The 22614-nt window shown below is 38.9% G+C and overlaps 1 protein-coding gene across 2 annotated transcripts in view; it reads right to left on the bottom strand.

The window, feature by feature from the left end:
* The window catches only part of LOC129731443 (protein rolling stone-like), an 87450-nt gene that overhangs the window by 42726 nt on the left and 22110 nt on the right, over positions 1–22614 (bottom strand). The window contains exons 1-3 of one of the 2 annotated variants that reach the window (XM_055691450.1): positions 11896–11916; positions 11676–11810; positions 11391–11613 (exon numbers count right to left, since the gene is read on the bottom strand). In XM_055691450.1, coding sequence (XP_055547425.1) covers positions 11391–11613; positions 11676–11771 — 319 coding nt within the window. In that variant the 5' untranslated portion in view covers positions 11772–11810; positions 11896–11916. Of the gene's footprint in view, positions 1–11390; positions 11614–11675; positions 11811–11895; positions 11917–22614 lie in introns of those variants that run through there. The other variant, XM_055691449.1, reaches the window with a different exon arrangement.

Here is a 22614-nt window from a genome sequence, read left to right as displayed (position 1 = left end):
ACAAAGCTCTTTACCTTGTATTGTCATTTGACATGCGACAACTTCGATGCCTGGAATCGAGGGGAGGTTAATACGATAGAAAGAATAGCACTTTTTAATCCCTAAAAGTACTCCTCCATATGGGGTGTCTCGATCAAGGCGAATAATATTAAAATCATGGAAGTTGAGATCAATATTTGAAGTAAGCCAAGTTTCACAAAGGGAAAATGCGTCGCATTTGTTTTTATTTATCAAAACTTTAAACGAATCAATTTTTGGTAAAATACTTCTACAATTCCACTGTAAGACAGAGATAGAATCCTTCATATACGCAGTTGAATTAGGCATCGAAGGATACAATCGCTGCAAGGAGGGGCCATTGGGCAGTCAACTGCTTCAAAAATGATCTAACTGTTGGAAGAAATGCTGTAAGAAAAAATTTAATTGGATCGGGTACATTGAAAGTTTCAAAAATCCAGTCCACAATGTCAGAAAATTTCACTAATCCAGAGTTTGTTTCATCAACTGGATGTGCAAAAGGAACAACTGGGGTTTTAGATGTTCCTGGCAGTGCTGGGAACTCCTTCTGGGACTTTAAATTTGCAAGCCCAGGAGGAGTTTGCTTCGGTTTTTCCGCAGCACTGTTTGGTTTGCTTGTAACTTTCATTTCACTTTGGGAAATCTTAGGACCTTTTCTGGGAAGTTTAGGAGAGGAAATATTTTTCCTCTTTCTAGACTCCCCAAGATTGGCGTAAGATGTTCCCGCTGGTGAATCGTCAGAATCGGTTTCATCAGAGGACAACAGATCATAAGGGTTTGATGTAATGGGAGAAGTGGTAACGGTCTTCTTCAGCATCTCAGCGTAAGAACGCTTCGAACGCTCTTTGAAAGACCTCTTTATTTTATCCCTGCGCTGCATGTACACCGCACATGTCGAGAGCTCATGCTGACTCTCCCCACAGTGAATGCATTTTTCAGCATTTTTACTGCAGGAATCATCCGCATGATTCTCCCCACACTTGCCACAACGTGCCTTATTGCAGCAGTAGGCGGCGGTGTGGCCTAACTGCTTACAATTCAGGCATATGTATCATATACCGACACTTTATTTCTCACATCGAGTGTATTAGTGACTGCTCTTTCTCTCTTGCTCGTAGATTTTCCATGTACGTGCGACGAGACTAGATACGTCACATATAATTTGCAGGTTGCTCTTTCGCTTCTTTTTCGGCTCGGGTTGCGACGCGCAAGATGATGTCTCGTCGCTTTACGAAATGAGCGAGGCACCCGTGCTGTACATACTAGATGCCAGTGTTGTTAGTCTCACTCATACTGTCGATGCGTGCTTGCTGCTACTCAGGGGAAAGCGTGTGTGCAAAAGACCTGAGAAGCGTAGCATATGTCTCGCTCTCAAGCAGAAAGGAGGAGAAAGGTTTTGCTTCTCGCTCGCTTTGCGAAGCTGCTTGATACCAGCTGAAACTGTTTAGGTGTAGTAGTTTAGAGGTGACAAATACATTGAAAAAACGCTAGAGCATTAATTGCGTTATGGAACTCCTTCTGGGACTTTAAATTTGCAAGCCCAGGAGGAGTTTGCTTCGGTTTTTCCGCAGCACTGTTTGGTTTGCTTGTAACTTTCATTTCACTTTGGGAAATCTTAGGACCTTTTCTGGGAAGTTTAGGAGAGGAAATATTTTTCCTCTTTCTAGACTCCCCAGGATTGGCGTAAGATGTTCCCGCTGGTGAATCGTCAGAATCGGTTTCATCAGAGGACAACAGATCATAAGGGTTTGATGTAATGGGAGAAGTGGTAACGGTCTTCTTCAGCATCTCAGCGTAAGAACGCTTCGAACGCTCTTTGAAAGACCTCTTTATTTTATCCCTGCGCTGCATGTACACCGCACATGTCGAGAGCTCATGCTGACTCTCCCCACAGTGAATGCATTTTTCAGCATTTTTACTGCAGGAATCATCCGCATGATTCTCCCCACACTTGCCACAACGTGCCTTATTGCAGCAGTAGGCGGCGGTGTGGCCTAACTGCTTACAATTCAGGCAGTTCATGACGCGAGGCACATATAATCGCACAGGGAGACGAACCCGGTGGATCGAGACGTGGCTTGGTAGCGCTGACCCGGCGAACGTAACTCGAAACGAGTCTGACGGGGTGTATACTGTTTTGCCACCGATGATCGATGCTGACCGCAATTGCTTGCAGTCGAGCACCTTTACATCGGGACAGGTTTTGTTTTTAAAGCACCCTTTGGCACTTTCCAGTATACACTCGACGGACAGACTCGAATCGGTTATGACACCGTCGATCTCCACGTCTCGTGCGGGTATGTAAACGCGATACTCGCGTGTGAAGAGCTCAGAGCAAGCTATATCGTTGGCCTCTATCAGGTTACTGACCACGACACGGTCCCGCCTTTGGCCGAAAATAGACAGTATAGCTGCCCTGGGCTCCGTCTGGGTAAAGCCTGGGGCGAGGGGGGACTGAAGAATGAACAGGGGAGGGGGTAACAGAAGGGTCAGGGTCAGAGGGATTCGGGGATGGTGACGCGGGAGGCGAGGGATCTACATCCATCCCGCTAAGTCTAGCGCACTAGCGCCGACAAGAGCACGTACCTTTTTACTTCTCCCTTCCAGTAAGGTTGGTTGTCCGATCGTTCGAAGTTGCAGCCGTTACAGCCAGCAGCACCAATACAGCAGCACCAAACAGCCACCAGCAGCGAGCCAGGTGTGAGATCACTCCACACAGCGATACTACTCACTGTCAACTGATGGCTTCTTATTTTTCCTCTTTTGTGTCTCGTCCACTGCTGTAGCACAATTCAGCCAGCAGTCAAATCGGCTTACGCACCAGCTGGTAGTCACGATGCGAAACAGTTGCACAAAGGCGCAACCTTGAACCCGGATTTATTTCACTCGACCAGGCAAACAATGCCAACACTTGTTCACACGTCTTTTGTTTTATATTCTATCGGAGCGATCACCGATCACACGTCCGATACTGATGCGTGTTCGGCACAGAATGTACCCTTCTATTATTCAAACTAAAAATTAGACGGCAGGCAGGGTTTCAACGGAGCACAGTGGTATAAATTTTGAAAAGTCGTGATCGTTCTACACTTGACTGTGAGAAATTGATTTTATATACCCAGTGTCTTCAGCATGTTTGTTTCATACAACAAAGCTTTACTTTTGACGTTTTGGATTTTGACGTAGAACTACGTCTCTCAGGAAGTTCGGCTACATTCTCGGCTATATAGGGATGTAAAATGAAAATCTAAAATCGAAAGCGGGGTAAAATATGTCCAATTTCAAATGCTAATAAATCGGTTGGTTTTCGATGGATTTCCTTCGTTCTTGCAGCAATAGATTGGAAAATTTACTAAGATTCTTCCCAAATGCAGAAAATTCTAATTTTATCATTCGAACTATTGTAATACAGGTCGGACTCGATTATATATAGTCTCCGATTTTTTTTCACTATACACGCAAAAGTTGAAGTCTTGTACTATCATTGTGTCTTCCCGATTCGCACAAATGTTGCACAGAAATCGCACAATAAATGTGTGAAACGCATAACGCAACAGTTGTACTGCGAATACATTGACATAGATTGATATCAGAATATGTATCATATACCGACACTTTATTTCTCACATCGAGTGTATTAGTGACTGCTCTTTCTCTCTTGCTCGTAGATTTTCCATGTACGTGCGACGAGACTAGATACGTCACATATAATTTGCAGGTTGCTCTTTCGCTTCTTTTTCGGCTCGGGTTGCGACGCGCAAGATGATGTCTCGTCGCTTTACGAAATGAGCGAGGCACCCGTGCTGTACATACGAGATGCCAGTGTTGTTAGTCTCACTCATACTGTCGATGCGTGCTTGCTGCTACTCAGGGGAAAGCGTGTGTGCAAAAGACCTGAGAAGCGTAGCATATGTCTCGCTCTCAAGCAGAAAGGAGGAGAAAGGTTTTGCTTCTCGCTCGCCTGATACCAGCTGAAACTGTTTAGGTGTAGTAGTTTGGAGGTGACAAATACATTAAAAAAACGCTAGAGCATTAATTGCGTTATGCCCAACACGCAATCATTGTACTGGTACCAAACCACATCAACAATTGTGCTAAAAACCCACGATTTTGTACTGGTTTCGCACCATCCAACTTTTGCGTGTATATAATCAATTTTTATATATAATCGAAACCGAAAAAAAAAAATGTTTTATATTTATTTTTCATAAATGGTTTGTTATTTTCGACTTAATAAGAAGAATTTTATTTTTGAGTTATCTCCCTAAAAGCCAGAAAACACATTTCTTACAAAAAAATACATATCTTGTAGTTATTCTTGATGCAATTGCAGTCAAATGTAAAGAAAAATTATTAAAAAAATATAAAAGCATATGTAGATTTGTCAACTTATTTTTATTTAATTTCTTAAATTACGTATTTTGTAGATATTCTCTCACGATATATTCGCTCTAGTTATGTCATTTTTGAAATTCAAGAAAAAAAATTTGTTGGTTCTACACCCCCCCCCCCTCCTTTATGTGTACTACGACCCGTATTATACACAAAGTGTAATAAACAAAAAGTAACACGCTTGTATGTGTTTCTGCCGGCAAACATACAACCAAGAACCGCAATACATGTGTATCGAGATTTCACTCCCTGCATTTGTATTGATGCAACGATCAGGTTTATTTCTTTCCCTTTCATCACACATAATCAGAATCTCAGCCGTCAACCTCAAATGTCTTATTAGAACTACTTTCGTTTCGTTCCCCAGTGTTTACTTGAAATGGAAATATGTAATACCATGCGGTCAGAGTTGCCGGATTTACGAATGCTGTTCTTGACAGGCACGAGCTTTGTATCTTCAAACAGGTCCAAATGAGTTTCCATGAACCAATGAGTGTGTGTTTTAGATAGCTTGCAAGGAAGCGAATGTTTGTGTTTTACTCTGACGCAGTTTACAGATAGCGATGTGATTTCAAGACGCATTTGAAGTTTCTGAAATCATCAACCTTTGCATACTGTATGCCGGGGGAAAATGCTGCTTGGCAGCTCTTGTCATATTTTTTCTCCGCATGCATACATATTTTTTCTCCGTATGCATACAACGAGCGAACTAATACGCGCACACCGGATGAATTGGAGATAGCAAAAACTAGTAAGGCCTGAAACATGCTAAACGCCAACGCAAACGATCGGGCGAGATTCTTGCCGTAGGTTAAGGTGAAATGGGACGGAATCCAAGCATCATTGCATCATTGTTGACACCACTACATCTTTACACTCATATGTGGTTGTATTGGTGCAACATGGTAAAACAGTAGATGGTTGCCAGATTTTTTATTTAACTTAATGTTAGAAATTCAACGAGTTTACCGATATAAACATATTTTATATATTTATATCGATGGTAACTTTTTTTTGTATTACATGCTTTTAAAGAAGCCTTGAGCGCCTTTTATTAGAAAGAACAAAATAGATATTTTTCCAAATTAAATTAAGTCAACGGTCGGCTTCGATCAGCTGTGCCGCAACGTTCTGTGGTGCTGTACAGCTTTTGAAAACTCACATTCAAAACAATTGCAAGGTTAAAAAGGTAAACAAATAAAAAGGAATTTATCTCACCTTTACATTCGGCAGACTGATCAGAATATACCACATCGTTTGGGATATGTACAGGAACGTTAATAGATGATGAGGTTTCACAATCGTCGGAACTTGTAAGTTTTTGTTTTTTCGATGTATCTAACTGGTTGCTCCATATGTCCGATATATATGACTATTATATGACTACTAGTTGCTCCATATGTCCGATATATATGATTTTCATATGTCCGTGCCAAGGGATCAACAAATAAAAAGGAATTTATCTCACCTTTACATTCGGCAGACTGATCAGAATATACCACATCGTTTGGGATATGTACAGGAACGTTAATAGATGATGAGGTTTCACAATCGTCGGAACTTGTAAGTTTTTGTTTTTTCGATGTATCTAACTGGTTGCTCCATATGTCCGATATATATGACTATTATATGACTACTAGTTGCTCCATATGTCCGATATATATGATTTTCATATGTCCGTGCCAAGGGATCAACAAGGAGAAAGGTTTTGCTTCTCGCTCGCCTGATACCAGCTGAAACTGTTTAGGTGTAGTAGTTTGGAGGTGACAAATACATTAAAAAAACGCTAGAGCATTAATTGCGTTATGCCCAACACGCAATCATTGTACTGGTACCAAACCACATCAACAATTGTGCTAAAAACCCACGATTTTGTACTGGTTTCGCACCATCCAACTTTTGCGTGTATATAATCAATTTTTATATATAATCGAAACCGAAAAAAAAAAAATGTTTTATATTTATTTTTCATAAATGGTTTGTTATTTTCGACTTAATAAGAAGAATTTTATTTTTGAGTTATCTCCCTAAAAGCCAGAAAACACATTTCTTACAAAAAAATACATATCTTGTAGTTATTCTTGATGCAATTGCAGTCAAATGTAAAGAAAAATTATTAAAAAAATATAAAAGCATATGTAGATTTGTCAACTTATTTTTATTTAATTTCTTAAATTACGTATTTTGTAGATATTCTCTCACGATATATTCGCTCTAGTTATGTCATTTTTGAAATTCAAGAAAAAAAATTTGTTGGTTCTACACCCCCCCCCCCCCCCTCCTTTATGTGTACTACGACCCGTATTATACACAAAGTGTAATAAACAAAAAGTAACACGCTTGTATGTGTTTCTGCCGGCAAACATACAACCAAGAACCGCAATACATGTGTATCGAGATTTCACTCCCTGCATTTGTATTGATGCAACGATCAGGTTTATTTCTTTCCCTTTCATCACACATAATCAGAATCTCAGCCGTCAACCTCAAATGTCTTATTAGAACTACTTTCGTTTCGTTCCCCAGTGTTTACTTGAAATGGAAATATGTAATACCATGCGGTCAGAGTTGCCGGATTTACGAATGCTGTTCTTGACAGGCACGAGCTTTGTATCTTCAAACAGGTCCAAATGAGTTTCCATGAACCAATGAGTGTGTGTTTTAGATAGCTTGCAAGGAAGCGAATGTTTGTGTTTTACTCTGACGCAGTTTACAGATAGCGATGTGATTTCAAGACGCATTTGAAGTTTCTGAAATCATCAACCTTTGCATACTGTATGCCGGGGGAAAATGCTGCTTGGCAGCTCTTGTCATATTTTTTCTCCGCATGCATACATATTTTTTCTCCGTATGCATACAACGAGCGAACTAATACGCGCACACCGGATGAATTGGAGATAGCAAAAACTAGTAAGGCCTGAAACATGCTAAACGCCAACGCAAACGATCGGGCGAGATTCTTGCCGTAGGTTAAGGTGAAATGGGACGGAATCCAAGCATCATTGCATCATTGTTGACACCACTACATCTTTACACTCATATGTGGTTGTATTGGTGCAACATGGTAAAACAGTACATGGTTGCCAGATTTTTTATTTAACTTAATGTTAGAAATTCAACGAGTTTACCGATATAAACATATTTTATATATTTATATCGATGGTAACTTTTTTTTGTATTACATGCTTTTAAAGAAGCCTTGAGCGCCTTTTATTAGAAAGAACAAAATAGATATTTTTCCAAATTAAATTAAGTCAACGGTCGGCTTCGATCAGCTGTGCCGCAACGTTCTGTGGTGCTGTACAGCTTTTGAAAACTCACATTCAAAACAATTGCAAGGTTAAAAAGGTAAACAAATAAAAAGGAATTTATCTCACCTTTACATTCGGCAGACTGATCAGAATATACCACATCGTTTGGGATATGTACAGGAACGTTAATAGATGATGAGGTTTCACAATCGTCGGAACTTGTAAGTTTTTGTTTTTTCGATGTATCTAACTGGTTGCTCCATATGTCCGATATATATGACTATTATATGACTACTAGTTGCTCCATATGTCCGATATATATGATTTTCATATGTCCGTGCCAAGGGATCAACAAGATCTCTCTTTATTTTTTTTTTGCGTTCTCGCGAGCAACCGCTAGTTTATCACACTTGACGAATGAAAACACTACTACTTCACACAACTCATTTCAAACTATATGCTCTAAGTGCTCGCGCAGTGTGCTGACTTTGCTGCCAACACGGGCGCACAGTTTGACAGGTGCAAACGAGTTGAAAATAGAAAAAAGCAAAAACGGTAATTTCGCGACGTGCTACACTTTAAAGGCAAGTTTTAGCCCATTTCGGTCGAGTTTTTGTGAAAATCTAAGTGCTCTAAGTGCTCGCGCAGTATGCTGACTTTGCTGCCAACACGGGCGTACAGTTTGACAGGTGCAAACGAGTTGAAAATAGAAAAAAGCAAAAACGGTAATTTCGCGACGTGCTACACTTTAAAGGCAAGTTTTAGCCCATTTCGGTCGAGTTTTTGTGAAAATAAGACACGATCTCGATGATCATAAGTGTAAAGAGAAAAGTATACGTAGTTTGAGTGATTACGCGACTCCTCATCTATTCATCTATGATTACGCGACTCGTACGTGCCGGTATTCGTGGAAAACATTCTAGTGGCTACCGGCGTGAGAATATAAACAAAACTGGGAGAGAAAAAACAGTGGCGTGAAAAAAAGCAAGATTAGAACGTTTTAAGGGTTTCACGCTAAAACCAAATGTGCAAATTTATTGAACTAGGTGTTCCGTTGCTGGGTTAGCATTTCGACAATAAACAATTGCAGGTTAGTCGCCTTTTTAGTAAGAGATTTGTTACCCAAAAGGCAATTTTGCGCTGTTGCTTTTGAAGTAACAAGGAAAAGTTTTGCGTGTATATATAATCGAGTCTAAAATTATATATAATCGAATAATATATAATCAAGTCCATATATAATGGAGTCTCTATATAATCGAGTCCGACCTGTATTGAAAATTGTCAAGCCTTGTCAAAACGCAAAATTCTACCTTGTCGTTATATGATTGCTTCCCAAGCACGGTCGACAAGAATATAGACCTAGTAATTTGAAATGTACTATTTGGCCTATATAAGAGCCTGTTCCAGCCGAAACTGCTTATATTAGTTCTAAACAGCGACAACAGCAGTCCTTACTTAGCAGTAGCGACAGCGGGTAGAAGCTGCTTTGGAAACGGATAGCAGTAGCAGTAACTTGTGACTAGGGGCCACTGGCAACGAATAGCAGCAGTTGAAGCGGGTATCAGCTACGATAGTGGTAGGGCCAGCTGGTGCAGCGACACTTCCTTTAGTAAAATGCTGTCTCTGTGCGATAGCGGGCACTAGTAAATGCATCTAGTGAAAAGTTGCCTTATTTTGACAACACACCAACGTTCTGGAAAGCTTGCGGTTAAAAATACATGAGCCGTCTAGTTCTGAGTGTTAAAACAGCTTTTCACTGTGTTAACTATCACAAGGAACACTTTATTCGCACTGTCAGTGATACCGCAAAGATGTGATCGGCATCTTATTCGATATTGAATTAAACAGCAAATTGTCCTTTTCAGGATAAAATAAAAGGCTTATTGAAGAGTTAATATTTTCTCTTACAATAATAGCACAATAATAAACACAATATCCGAACAGTTCTTATTATCTGCATAAAAATTAGGTTATCGCATAATCAAACCTTAAAAATTGTCAAGCCCTCACAACTATGTTATTGAAAATGGTCAATCCTTGTTTAAACGCAAGCTTCGATTAATATTACTGGCCGTAATATGATTGCTTTTCCAAGCACGGTTGACAGAATTGTAGACCTAGTAATTTGTAATGTGTTATTTGGCCTGAATAAGAGCCTGATCCAACCGAAACTGCTCATATTATTTCTAGACAGCGACTACCACAATTCTTGCTCAACAGCAGCAAAAGGCAGCGGACAACAAACAAATTATTCAAGATTTAGTATTTTCTCGTTTTGCGCTGGAATTTAAAGTAAAATGTTATTTTAATCTGCAGCAAAATTGAAGAAAAAATATAAGAAAAGAACCCGCTGCTGCTTAGCTAGGACCGTCCTAGTTGCCATCCACTAGTAAACTGGTTGGTTTGAGCAGAAGCAGGCTCTTGTATAGCCCAAAGAGTGCATTCCCGGTTTGATACGTATATAATTCTGTCAACCATGCTAAGGAAAAGAAGCATCCAATCTGAGGTTGAAATCTGCGTTTCAACAAGGCTAGACAATTTCCAATAGTGTAATAGTTCGAATAATTAAATTACAATTTTCTACGTTTAAGCAGGTGCATAGATGATTTTCTAAACGATTGCTGTAAGAACGACGGAAATCCATTGGAAGCTTACAACATTTATAAACATTTGAATTGGACATGTTTTTCTCTTTTCACGTGTTCAGATTTTCATTTTACATCCCTATGTAGCCAAACTACCTGAGAGACGCAGTCAAAAGCGGGCATACACAAGACGACCTTGTTTAAAAAATTTTATGATTTTACGGATTTTCTATTGTAATATTTTTCTTAAAATGCATTTGATTTCCTTTAACTTTTCTTCTGTTAGTTTTTTGAAGATATAAATAAATTAAAAATACTTTCTTCTAAAAACTTATTTCTAATAAAAAAATCATCAAAAAGTTAGATTATCTAGATTTTTGAACATGTATCCAGAAAGGTAAAAAGTCATCACTTCGCATTTTACACAAAATTTTGCAATTTTGTCATATCAAATGTTGCGTACCTCAAGAATGTTATCCAAAAAATATGACCTTTTGTCTCACGAGATAACTATAAGGCTTTTTCCAGATTTTTTTTACTTTTTCCAGCTATTGACGAAATTGAACTGGCAACACTGCTTGTGAGAGTGATCTTACCGATTCGCTCAGCTAATATTGTGGTGCCAGCACTTAATTGGAGTTCGGAAGTCGGACTTCCGACTTCTGAACTTTCTTCCAACTTTACAAACACAAAAAACAATTACATGTTCACACAGCATGGACTGCGGTAATGATTTCAATGTATTTGTTTTCGTAAACCGAACTGACAGCGCAGTGGCGGCTAAGATGGTTGTAGTTTTGTGAGGAAATAAAAAAAACATCGGAAGTGAGCCTGACTGTCAGTTTATCAATGACGTTTTTAAAAAATTTTATTTAAATGCACAATATTTTCTTTTTGTGTTGTTTTCACATTATGCGATGTTTCCTTCAAACAATGTGCTAGTCACAAAAGATTTTTGCAAAACTAGATCAATTGACAATTCAGGAAGACAGGCGAGCCAGTTTTGCTGGAAATTAGCGTAAGTGCAGGTTTAACTAAATACTGTCGATCCAATACTCATGAGTCTCTTGATAATAAATCAGCACTGTCACGAAAACGATGTTGTCTTGTGATTTGAAATAATATTGAAAAAAAAAACACTCACCTGAATACTCCGGATGAAAATACCATCGAGACACCAGGGCAGCCCCCAGCACGCTTGTTGCCATACACATCATGATACCCCAATGGGTCAGGTAGATAAAATATTTGCCCCAGTCCTCCGGTGTGACGACCATCACGATTGAGTTAACAACCACCGCCGTGAAAAAGACGGCCAACGCTAACCTGTACAGCAGGAACATGGTCGATTTGGTTCTGGTTTGCCACTGCAGAAAATAGGAAGTTGTTTTATATTTAACTGTTTAAGGATTCACATTTCGCTATTGACCTGTGATTTGACGAACTCTTCGGCAGGGTAATGACCCATACCACAATTATGAAGCTCCAGCTCATCTTTACAGGCTCGCGCTATTTTTCTTGGCATTTTTTCCACCGTATACTCTTTCCGGTTTTTAGATCGATCCTAGGGGGCGCGTGAAAGAAAATTTAAATAAAGATGTCATTAGCATTCGAAGTGCAATGTCAACGTTGTCGCTTAGCTTACTAACAATTACTATAGGTACACGTTCATTTCGATTAGATAGTTGTGTTCATGTTTCATGGTGGTCCCCGTGGCTCTGTGGTTAGCGATGTCGGTCGGCTAGCTCTCCCACACGGTTGTGATATCGGGTTCGATTCCCGATCGAGTCGAGGATCTTTTCGAGCTGGAAATTTTCTTGACTCAGCACTGGGGCACGGTGTATTGTTGTACTTATCCTACACATACAAAATGTGCCAAAAACAATATCGATAACGAATTCTCTCAACTGATCTAGTTGATCGAGACCGCTAATAGCCCCAAGGCTGAGCGTGCGATATTGTGTTTTGTTCATGTTTCTTGTCAGCGAAGTCACGTATAAATTGTTTCCTACTTACAGTTTCTACTTCAATTAACTTACTTTCCCTATAATTTAAGAGTGAAGTACGACAGTAAATCATGATAGTATATCATGTTTGTGGACATTTCCAGTGTTTATTGCGAACGTGCCCGAGCGTGTGGCATTTGCCAATAAAACGTTTCTGATAGTTCATGGATTACAATGTACAGTGCCTCTACGCAATTGAGTAAATAGTTTGGTGGTCTCCACCTGGTGAAGCAGGTGGTACTGCAGTAGAAAAGTAATATGATGCAGAACGGTATTATAACTTCATTGCTCTTATTGAGCGTCACACTATGAAATGGCTAGCGATTACTTTATGGTAGGTTCAGACCAAAACTCATGCTGCTACATGTGATAAGCTATTCGCGCAATATATGGTATCAGCAAAGATAAAGTGAGTACAGGTCGTAATTCAAACTTTCGATTAGTAACTAATTTTTCATAAGATTGAAATCAAATTGAAACAGTACAAACTCCTGAAATGGAACAGAAAATGCAACTTTTACTCTAGTTAGGCAGATGCAGAAAATACTGGCGTTATTTCTTAAATCGAATCTCCATGAGAATTCTCAGCCATGTCTAATGATAGTTTAAGAATCCAAGACATTAACCATCCACGCATGCGCTCAAACTATTTGACCTTCCCATTACTATTTCGTCTGACCAGTCAGAACATTTTTATCATTTTAATAGACTTATCGCCAATACCGCAATAGCCTTAATCGGTATGGCCGGTCGAGCAGTTATTTGACTTTGAACGTTCCAACAAACCACATGCCGAAAGGGTTTTCAATGCAACTTCCTATCGGTCTTCGTTCACTGGTTGGCACATCGTATGAAGCAGAACGTGGTTTTACCAGAACCAACCAGCAGCTTGAGTAAACGACGACCAGAACTATCTATACGGAGAGTGTTTGCACACCCCCTTGAGTCTACCCCCTCAGATCGAGAGCGGGTACTTGAATTTCGAAGGCGAGGTGGCGGCTTCCAAAAGCCCGGCTTGCGTATTTGGTTTGTTCGCTTGCATCAACCCACGGGTGATCGACCGACCGTTCTATGTTTGATTTCCGCCAATTAAATGCCGAACAGTGCAAGTCCGTAGCAGCCCTCGTGGTCAACCGGATCGTTTCACCTTTTTTCCGTCTTGACTGAGCAGATTGAGTTCGAATGCACTAGCAATGCATAAGCCTCTAGTACGTTCGATTCGGTCGAAATAAGCAGTTAATCATCAAGTACGTGATACCCAAGAAAAATATGAGTTCTCGTGAGAAATGTATAGAAACGTGGCGCTTGTATTTTGCTACCGCGCATGACCATAGATATCAAAAGGGATGGATAGGCACGCAGTATTAATCGTAGTGCATTACTGATTACTACTTGAGAAGGAAAAAAGCTGGACTATGTTTCCGAAACATTTGTCGATGATTCGCATTTAACGCACGGCTGTTAAATGACTTTTTACGGAATCAAACTATTCATTATTTCGCGCGATGTGGTTAATTAGCCTCTATGATATTAGGTGAGGCAGTCGAAAATAATTAGCTACTTACTTGTGTATCAATACTGCAATTATGGTACGGTTGCATGTATATTGCCCTCGGTGGTCGGACGTCCAGGGACCGTAAAGTAGCTAAATCGTGTGCGAATTTATATATTAAAAATCGCATTACAACCTCGGTGGATCCACCCATTGGGCAAACGATATAAGAAAAAAAACATTTCTGGTGAAACGAATAATATTCAATAAACTAAAATGTAAAATCCTCTGAATTATCAATACGAATCCAGCTATCAGAATGTGAACCACGACTACGGCTCATTGAAAATCTTTGTTTCCAATTTTATATGAGTAAACCAAATACAATTGGGAACAGTTATTTTTCAATAAATGTAAAATTGTATATAAGATTCTAAGTTATGCATGATGGAAAAAAATCTAAACTAGGAAATAACATTGAAATACGAATTAAAATACGGAACGAAATCAAACTTTGTGATCAAAATCACAAAGTTTGATTTCGTTCCGTAATTTAATTGCCAGCATGCCAGCACAAATGCTGGCAGATTCAACTGCGTTGTCCTGTGTATTTTTTGTGCAACACTAATGGATAGTTATTTTTCGTAACTTTGGAAATCCCATTGTACAATACTGTAGAAATCCTTTAAAGTTAAAAACTAATTATAAATTCCACCCTTCACTCGAAGGTTTACGAAAATGGCATTGTTTGCGGAAGTTTTACCTCAGCTTCTGTCCATGATAGCACACATCTTGATGAAATGACGAAATAACAATGGCGATCAAGGGGGGTCAATGAAACATTAGACAAGCTCGTTAGCATCTTGCTTGACACATGGTGCATGAGAAACGGTATCACAATAACTTGCAAATTGAATCGTCTGTGGATTCGAGTAGAGCATTTTTCCCACGTATTTAATGCTTTCCGTTCAGATCAAATTACAATATAGACTGTGAGCATCTTTCCGTACACTTGAATTACACAGATTGCGGATGCGGATAACCTTTAAAGCCGTTAGATATGTGCAAACACCTTTCGATCATGAATAGACTATAAGTCCCAGTATTCAACTAGTGGGTGGAAATATTGCATCAAATAACATAAGATATCTTGCTACTCAATCACTGAATGCTGCTATGCAAGATTCGACCTTCTTGTGTAGCATGAAAAACGTTAAACCCCCGGTCCTAGTGGAATTATCCACGTAAAGACAGGGTCATTATACTTCGCAACGGTATGAGACGACACTTTTTTCATTAAAGATCCCGCTCAAATTTGGACAAGGGAGATTGCCTTTGAACAATAGTCTTTGTGGGGGTTTTGAAAATCGTGCCTAGATCAAGCAATCTATAAAAAGTAGGTAACTAACGAAATCACAGTCCGTGTTGCACACGGGGGCTATAAAACCGTAGACTGTCGGCCGTAAAACAGCCCAGCATAGAACGGTTTGACCTAAATAGTGGCGACCCCTACCACATGCGGCGTGACACGGCTGTTCACACGGTGCAGTACCCTAAATGGACGTTGAAATTTAAAGTCGATAAAATTTTGCTTACCGAAGCATCACCTAACCCGTAGCTCAATGAATACAAGTGGGAGAAGTAAACGTTTTCCAAAATGAGAATCGCACTGCAGGGTTTGCCGAATTATTTAAAAACACAGCAATAATTATCGCTACAACGTATCTCGGGGAGGTCTACCAAAGTATATATTAAGTCACTCAATGCTATTCCTTTTTCGATCGCGAAATACAAACAAACCGACAGTTTATCAACAGAAAATCGAACAACTTTTCGTTTGAATGCATCAGCGAAAAATGAGACACTTTTTCAGATAAGGCCACATAACATTCCATCAGTCTGAAAGTAATAGTAACTAATCAGCCAGCGACCCAACGACGACGATACGATTTCAATGATGTCAGCATTGAAAGAAATAGTCATTTATCGACACTGCCCGATGTCGTACCCGGGGCTTTCACATTGCATTGGCTCGGCGCTGTTCACATTTGAATAGTAGTTTACGATAACTGATGCCACACAAATTTCAAACGGGTTTGCAATGTTTGGCAAAATTTCGGTTTTACTCGGGGGACACACGTACTGCATATGAATCAGCGGACTCAGAAAACAGTTATTGTATTTGGATGGTTGTTGGTTCCTGCAGCACCACGCGAATCGAAGGTTACGTAACGAGATTTTATTATTAGCCGTTGTTTTGTTTTTTTGTTTAAGAGTATTTGAAATTTGATAAGAAAACGGAAACAGTGAATTTTTTGTTAGCTATTTTACAGTTGTCACTATAGCCAGTAAAGCATATTGATCCGTAACCGTATCATCTCTTGTTCATTGATACACAACTAGTTCTGATAAAAGATCATTTGCACTAGCGAAATTCTTCGATAATTACAACCAATCTTTATCGATTTCCACTTCCAATGAACGCAGAACTCTTTCAAATATATTATATTTTTCTTGTAACGAGTTGTGATACTCTGATGAAATATTTCACGCATATCTTTCACGGTCACGTAAAAAAAATTGCTGAAAATTCAACCAAATGATTTTCACCGTTCCTTTGGTCATGCGGAAATGAATTTCAAGCAGCAAGCGTTATCAAAATGAAACGTCAAAATTGATCAAAAAGCGGATTTTCTGGAGCCGGTTCCTCTGGGAAGATATCATCCCTTCATTGTATCTTACAAACGGAATGAAATAAGTTGGTAAACTATGCTGGAGAATGTGCAACTTGTTTGTTACGAATAGAAAACACAGGATTCAAAATATACTAGATTAAAAAGAATCAAACTCAAACACCTCCAAAATATTTTTTGTTCAAATTTAGGTTCATAAGTAAACCATCTATGTTCATCCTTCAAATATGAAATCAATAACCATAAGATTTATAAACATGTAAACTAAAAGAATAGGTGATGTTTGAACCGATATCTTGAAGAAAACTATTTAAAAAACAGTTTACTAAACTAGTTCTTTTGGGTAGACTTGATCCCTGAAATTCGTGAAGACGTGATCCCTTTGTGCTAAAGACAACTTTTTTCATTTTATTTACTGATTCATCTGTTAGCCCATACACAACGTCAAAGTTCTGTTTTATTGCAAGGGGATTTTAATTGATGAACTATTGGTAACTTTATTTGATAACTAGCTGACCCGGCAAACTTCTTCCCGCCCTGTTTTTCTTTATTTTGATAATTTCAATAATTTTAGTACAATCACGGTATTTACAATCAATCGGACGGTTCCGGATGGTTTTAGACGTCACCTTCAATTCAAGTTCCGTTATGATGGCTATAGATGTGAGGAAAGCATCTTTTTACGAATTTCAGTACTCGGCGTTCATTTCTAAAACTAGTTTCCCTTTCCACAGTCGTGTTTCTGATTTCTTCTGGCATTTATTTTCTGAGAGCAGTCGATGGTTTCTGCCATTTTTTTTTTTTGAAAGTTTCACCTTTATTTTGTAGTTTTTGATCAGCCGTTTTGTATCAGGACTGAAATGTTTACCGCGACCCTTCACCGGTAAGCAAAAAGCAAAATTATGAACCCAACCTATGAACTATTAGTTTATCAGTAGGGTAAAAGTACCGGTTTTGGCCATAGTATGTTATTAATGAGAGATATTTGGCCTGCTTCCTTCGAAAAATATGTAATTGAATCAGTTCAAAGTGGAAATCGGATGAACTCACCTATATTTTTCACTAACATTGAGTTTAAATAGTAAAATTATGTTATTTTGTTTATATATTTTCCAACCAAAAAACTTCTCTAGGCTCTAATTTTGGCCATAGCGTTTCTTAATTGGCTCCTATTTTGGCCAATTCGCGAAAAAGTTGAATTCACACGAATTTATTTTATAATTTGCCTTTACCATGTAGATATATTTTATCAGCAAAAAATCCTCGTTATTTAACTGAGGGGCCGTACAATAATTACGTAAGCATATTTTTCCACTTTTACAAACCCCCCTCCCCCTCGTAAGACATCGTAAGATTTTTTAATACCATCCCCCCCCCCCTTCCCCAGTAAGATCTTACTGCCGGCATATATAGGTATTAATTTTAGTTTTATCATTATGAAGCAAGCACAGTACTTCGTTTCCTCTCTTGTCCTTTATTCGAGTAATTCTGTAATTTTTTTTTCATGAATTTTACCGTCCACACTTTCATGAACATGGTTATTTGAACAGCTGCACTAACAATGTTTTTCTTATGTAAGATAATTAATTCACCCCCCCCCCCTCCTCCCATATTTTCTTACGTAATAATTGAACGGCCCCTAACTAAAAGACCAGTATATCTATTAATCAAACTTAACAATTATATTATATTCACACATAGCTAGCAGTGCAAAGTACTTCGAGCTAGAATTTTATTTAAATTGATATTTAATGACACTGACATGACATCATTGATCTATGTTAATTTTTCTTCTGTCATCTATCCTTATCAATAAGCATCCGCTCTTTGCTTTTTTCACATAGAAACTTATTCGTATTATTCACCAACTATAGTTGAAAGTCCGAAGCGTTAGTTTCGGTAAATACAACCGAAGTTACGATTTTGAAAATAAATTGAGCAAATAGAGAACGGACATATTATACGGAACGGATGTACTATATCAAATAGTCCAGAGAACCCACCGCCAGAACAAAGCTAGATAAAGTTCAACGACTTGCGAGCATTGCTATAACAGGAGCAATGAGCAGCACCCCATCAAAAGCTCTTGATGCAATTCTTCATCTGTTGCCATTGTACGAATACGTGCAACTTGAAGCAGAAAAGAGTGCATTGAGGCTCAAACGAACAAAAACTATCTTGTCAGGTGATCTTGTGGGTCACCTGACTATACTGGACTTTTTCAAATGAGGGCCAGTGATGAGTATGAATGGAGACTGGATGGCACCTCAGGATAACCATGATATTCCCTACAAGGTATGCGAAACGTCGCGTACAGACTGGGAAGTCGGAGTTCCTGATGTCCGTCCCGGTTCAACGATATTTTTCACAGATGGCTCAAAAATAGGTACAAAAACTGGTGCAGGAATCTTTGGCCCTGGAATTAATATTTCAGTGGCAATGGGACACTGGCCAACAGTGTTTCAAGCAGAGATTTTTGCAATCCTTGAAAGTGCGTATGTTTGTCTGACTAGAAAATACAAACATGCAAATATTTGTATTTTTTCTGACAGTCAAGCAGCGCTGAAAGCACTTGATGCTTATAAATGCACATCGAAAATTGTCTGCGAATGTATTCTCACATTGCGACAGCTGTGTTAAACAAACTCAGTAAATTTGTATTGGGTTCCAGGACATTGTGGCATTGGTGGGAATGAAAGGGCAGACGAACTTGCAAAACAAGGATCTAACTCACAGTTTATCGGCCCAGAACCTTTCTGTGGTATATCCAACTGTGCAGTGAAAATGGAGCTTAAACGCTGGGAGAAACAAAAAGTGACAACCAATTGGTTGGATGTCAAAAAGTGTTCCCAATCTAAAAGATTTATAACACCAAACGAAAACAATTCAAAAAAGCTCCTAGAGCTCAACAAAAGAGCTCTTTGTACATATGTCGGCCTAGTAACGGGGCACTGTCCGAGTAGATATCATTTAAAGAGCATTGGCCGGGTTCAGGATGATATCTGTCGCTTTTGTAATACGGAACGCGAGATATCGGAACATCTGCTTTGCAGTTGTGGTGCATTATTTAAACGCAGATCAAGGCTTCTTGGCAGTGGCTTCTTACAGCCCAAAGAGATCTGGGGTTTGAATCCTCGAAAGGTGATTGGCTTCATAAACCACATTTTACCTGACTGGGAGCGTGTCGGTGCAGGTACCTGATCACTCACTACAATCAGCGTTGCTAAACGAGCGAGAAGCAAAACATATCCACTCCTTTCTGCTCGAGACTGAGATGTGTGCTACGCTTCTCCAGTCGTTCGCACACACACTTTCGAGAAACTCTTTATTATCCATGCATTTGCCAGAGCAGCAGCCAGCATACAGCCGCTCGCGAATTCTCTTTTGCTTTTTTACTCACGCCAAATACGCGAGTACTCGAATAAGAGTACTTGACTAGGAGTGCTTGAAAAAATGTGCCCGAAAACGAAAATGCTTCGTTCACCGACTCACGCATGCGGCTTGTCCATCGCTAATCTGATGCCAAGCAGTTTTGCATCGTGCACCGACGAGCGAAAGTGGGGTGATAAATCTATATAGAATCGCATGCTTGAACGTGTATGATATTCGACCACCTACTCGCAGTGATGCCACAATTTCAACTGTATTTCGAATCTCAGAAAATCACCTTGGTGGTATTTCAATCTGTATAAATATCTGCATATGTACTGGACATATCCCTTGAAATAAAAACACAATTATGCACACGTTTATGCGTAACATATAAATATAATGAAACCTCCAATACGCTCAATAGCATTTGAGTTCTTTTTCGATTTTCAACCATATCGAAAAGTTTGTTTCGCGATCCACGAAAATCAAAAAAAAAATCTGTATAGTTCTGTACTATTTCCAGAAAATCTGTAATCTGTATATACAGATATCTGTATAAAAAATACGCAAAAATCTGTATAAGTACTGAAAAATCTGTATATGTGGCATCCCTGCCTACCCATCGAAATATTTTTTTCGCCACTCCGCTTTGTCGTACCTTGTCACTCCGTATCGTCATAATGCGTCTTGACGGTTGTGCTCGCGAGAAAGGGAGGTACACGCGAGTGGGAAAGTACGCGAGCGAGAGTGCGTGTCGGCCTATGAGAAAACTCGCAAGCATCAACGCTCGGTAGTGTGAAATGAAAAAAGGAAAAGAGAATGAGAAACAGTACGACAGGAGTATCTCTAGTGTGAGATTTCGGTAGCGGCGAGAACGCCACTTGGAGTATCGCATGCTTTTTGCGAGCGAGTTTAACAACGCATACTACAATAGTGGTCATTGTATTTTGCAAAGGGACACGTGTAGCAATTGACTGGGATATATTACAAAAGTTCACATCAATGGACAACGTAATCCTAATTCCCTAACAAAAAATAAATAAAATAATATCAAATAGTGGTGCTCTAGTAATACAATCTATCTTATCCAAAACCAGTTTTGTGTTTTCACGAATCTCATGCGATATCTTATGACAGCCCGAAAAACTTCGTACTTTTCATGTTTTGCATCAATGTTAATACGTTACCATGGATTTGTTTACATATGGCCAATATCAGGATTATGAATTACGGAATTGCTTTGATATGTGGCCAAGAATGGATCATTGATCGTTTTTGGAAGCTTTTGTAATTTTTGATATTGCAGAGAAAATCATACCATAATACCTATTTTTTTTATTCATGTGCTGTAATAAGTTGTGCCTGATGCTGGTAACAAAATTTGCTATAGAAATGTACAAGATTATGCTCTATCAAAAATAGCTTGCAAATTACCTAAACGTTAGACTGTACAGTAAATCTGGGAGAGTATAATTAGTTCCTTTATTAAAATTAAAATACGAATACTTGTTTGCTACAGTAAGTAATGTATTTGTCGAACAACATCATCAGTTTCAATGGGAAACTTCGAAATAGAAGTAATTCCAGATATTTCTTCACAATTATCAATTTTATTCTATCATGGCCAAAACTGGTGCTATGGCCAAAACCGGTGCTGCTACCCTACAGACTTACTGTTTCCACTCACAGAAAACCATAAATCAAATTAACAGTCACGTCACGATGTACAGTTTACTTTACGCTTGTTATTTTTTTCACTTAAAATGTTGGCCAATAGCAGTTTTTTTTTCGCTCACGGACAAAATACCATGAATTTTGACAGTTTCCTATTCATTGTCCATAATGTAAGCAATCTCACATAGATATTGTGTTCAAATATGCCTTATACATGATAGGTTAACATGCAGATGACTTTATAAGCAATGCTCACACCTATTATTTTTTCCACCACTGTACATCCAAAGATTGGCCTTGCGATGAGTTTATAGTCTGCAAATGCATGACGAATCAGTTATTGAATACGTTCAAACTCAAAAAAAAAATTGTTTGCAATGATTGGTTTTATCATAATGGTAACATCCTCGCATTTTGTCTTCCGTACATCACCTTGTTTCTGGAAATATCCATATTGAGTGGTATTGGGGCATTTTGTCATTCCGGAAATATCTATATTAGGTGATAGGTGATTCTCCTCCTAACACCGCCAAGTTGTTGATACGAAAAAGCAGAACATTCTAACAAACCACTTCGTGACAATTACCAAAAGTTTGTATAAGGCTTTAAGCCCCGCCTTTTCGACGCTTTTTCAGCATTCCTGACCATTTACAGAAAATATTCTTCGTACGAATATGAATTTTCTTTTAAAGGTCACCAACATGCCATTTGTGCGGACTGGGTTGGCCGCTGTACATTATTCCGATCTATTTAGACTGTTTTTCGCAAAATTGGTTGAAATATTTGTTTCATTTGCATTGGAAACGCCCCCTCTCCTTCAGACTATGGAAAAGTGTCAAACCACCATAGATACATTTTTTGCTCTCAAAAACACCCACATGTCAAATTTTGTTTCATTTGCCTCATTAGTTCCCGAGTTATGCAGAAATTAGTGTTTGATTTGTATACACTCAAAATATTTTTCACGTAATAGTTACTGGAAAAGTTACGTGGGTATTTTCCACTATCGTTTTCAAATAGATTCTACGTGATTGTCATTTGAGTTCATCACGACCGAGTGCGATGAACTATCCTTTGAATCTTATTCAGTAGACATATGCATTTCATGTGAGTTTCACGTAGAATTCATCT

This window comes from Wyeomyia smithii, chromosome 3 (assembly GCF_029784165.1).
Source record: "Wyeomyia smithii strain HCP4-BCI-WySm-NY-G18 chromosome 3, ASM2978416v1, whole genome shotgun sequence".
In the NCBI taxonomy this organism is placed as follows: Eukaryota; Metazoa; Arthropoda; class Insecta; order Diptera; family Culicidae; genus Wyeomyia; species Wyeomyia smithii.
This window is presented reverse-complemented; position numbering and strand designations above follow the sequence as displayed.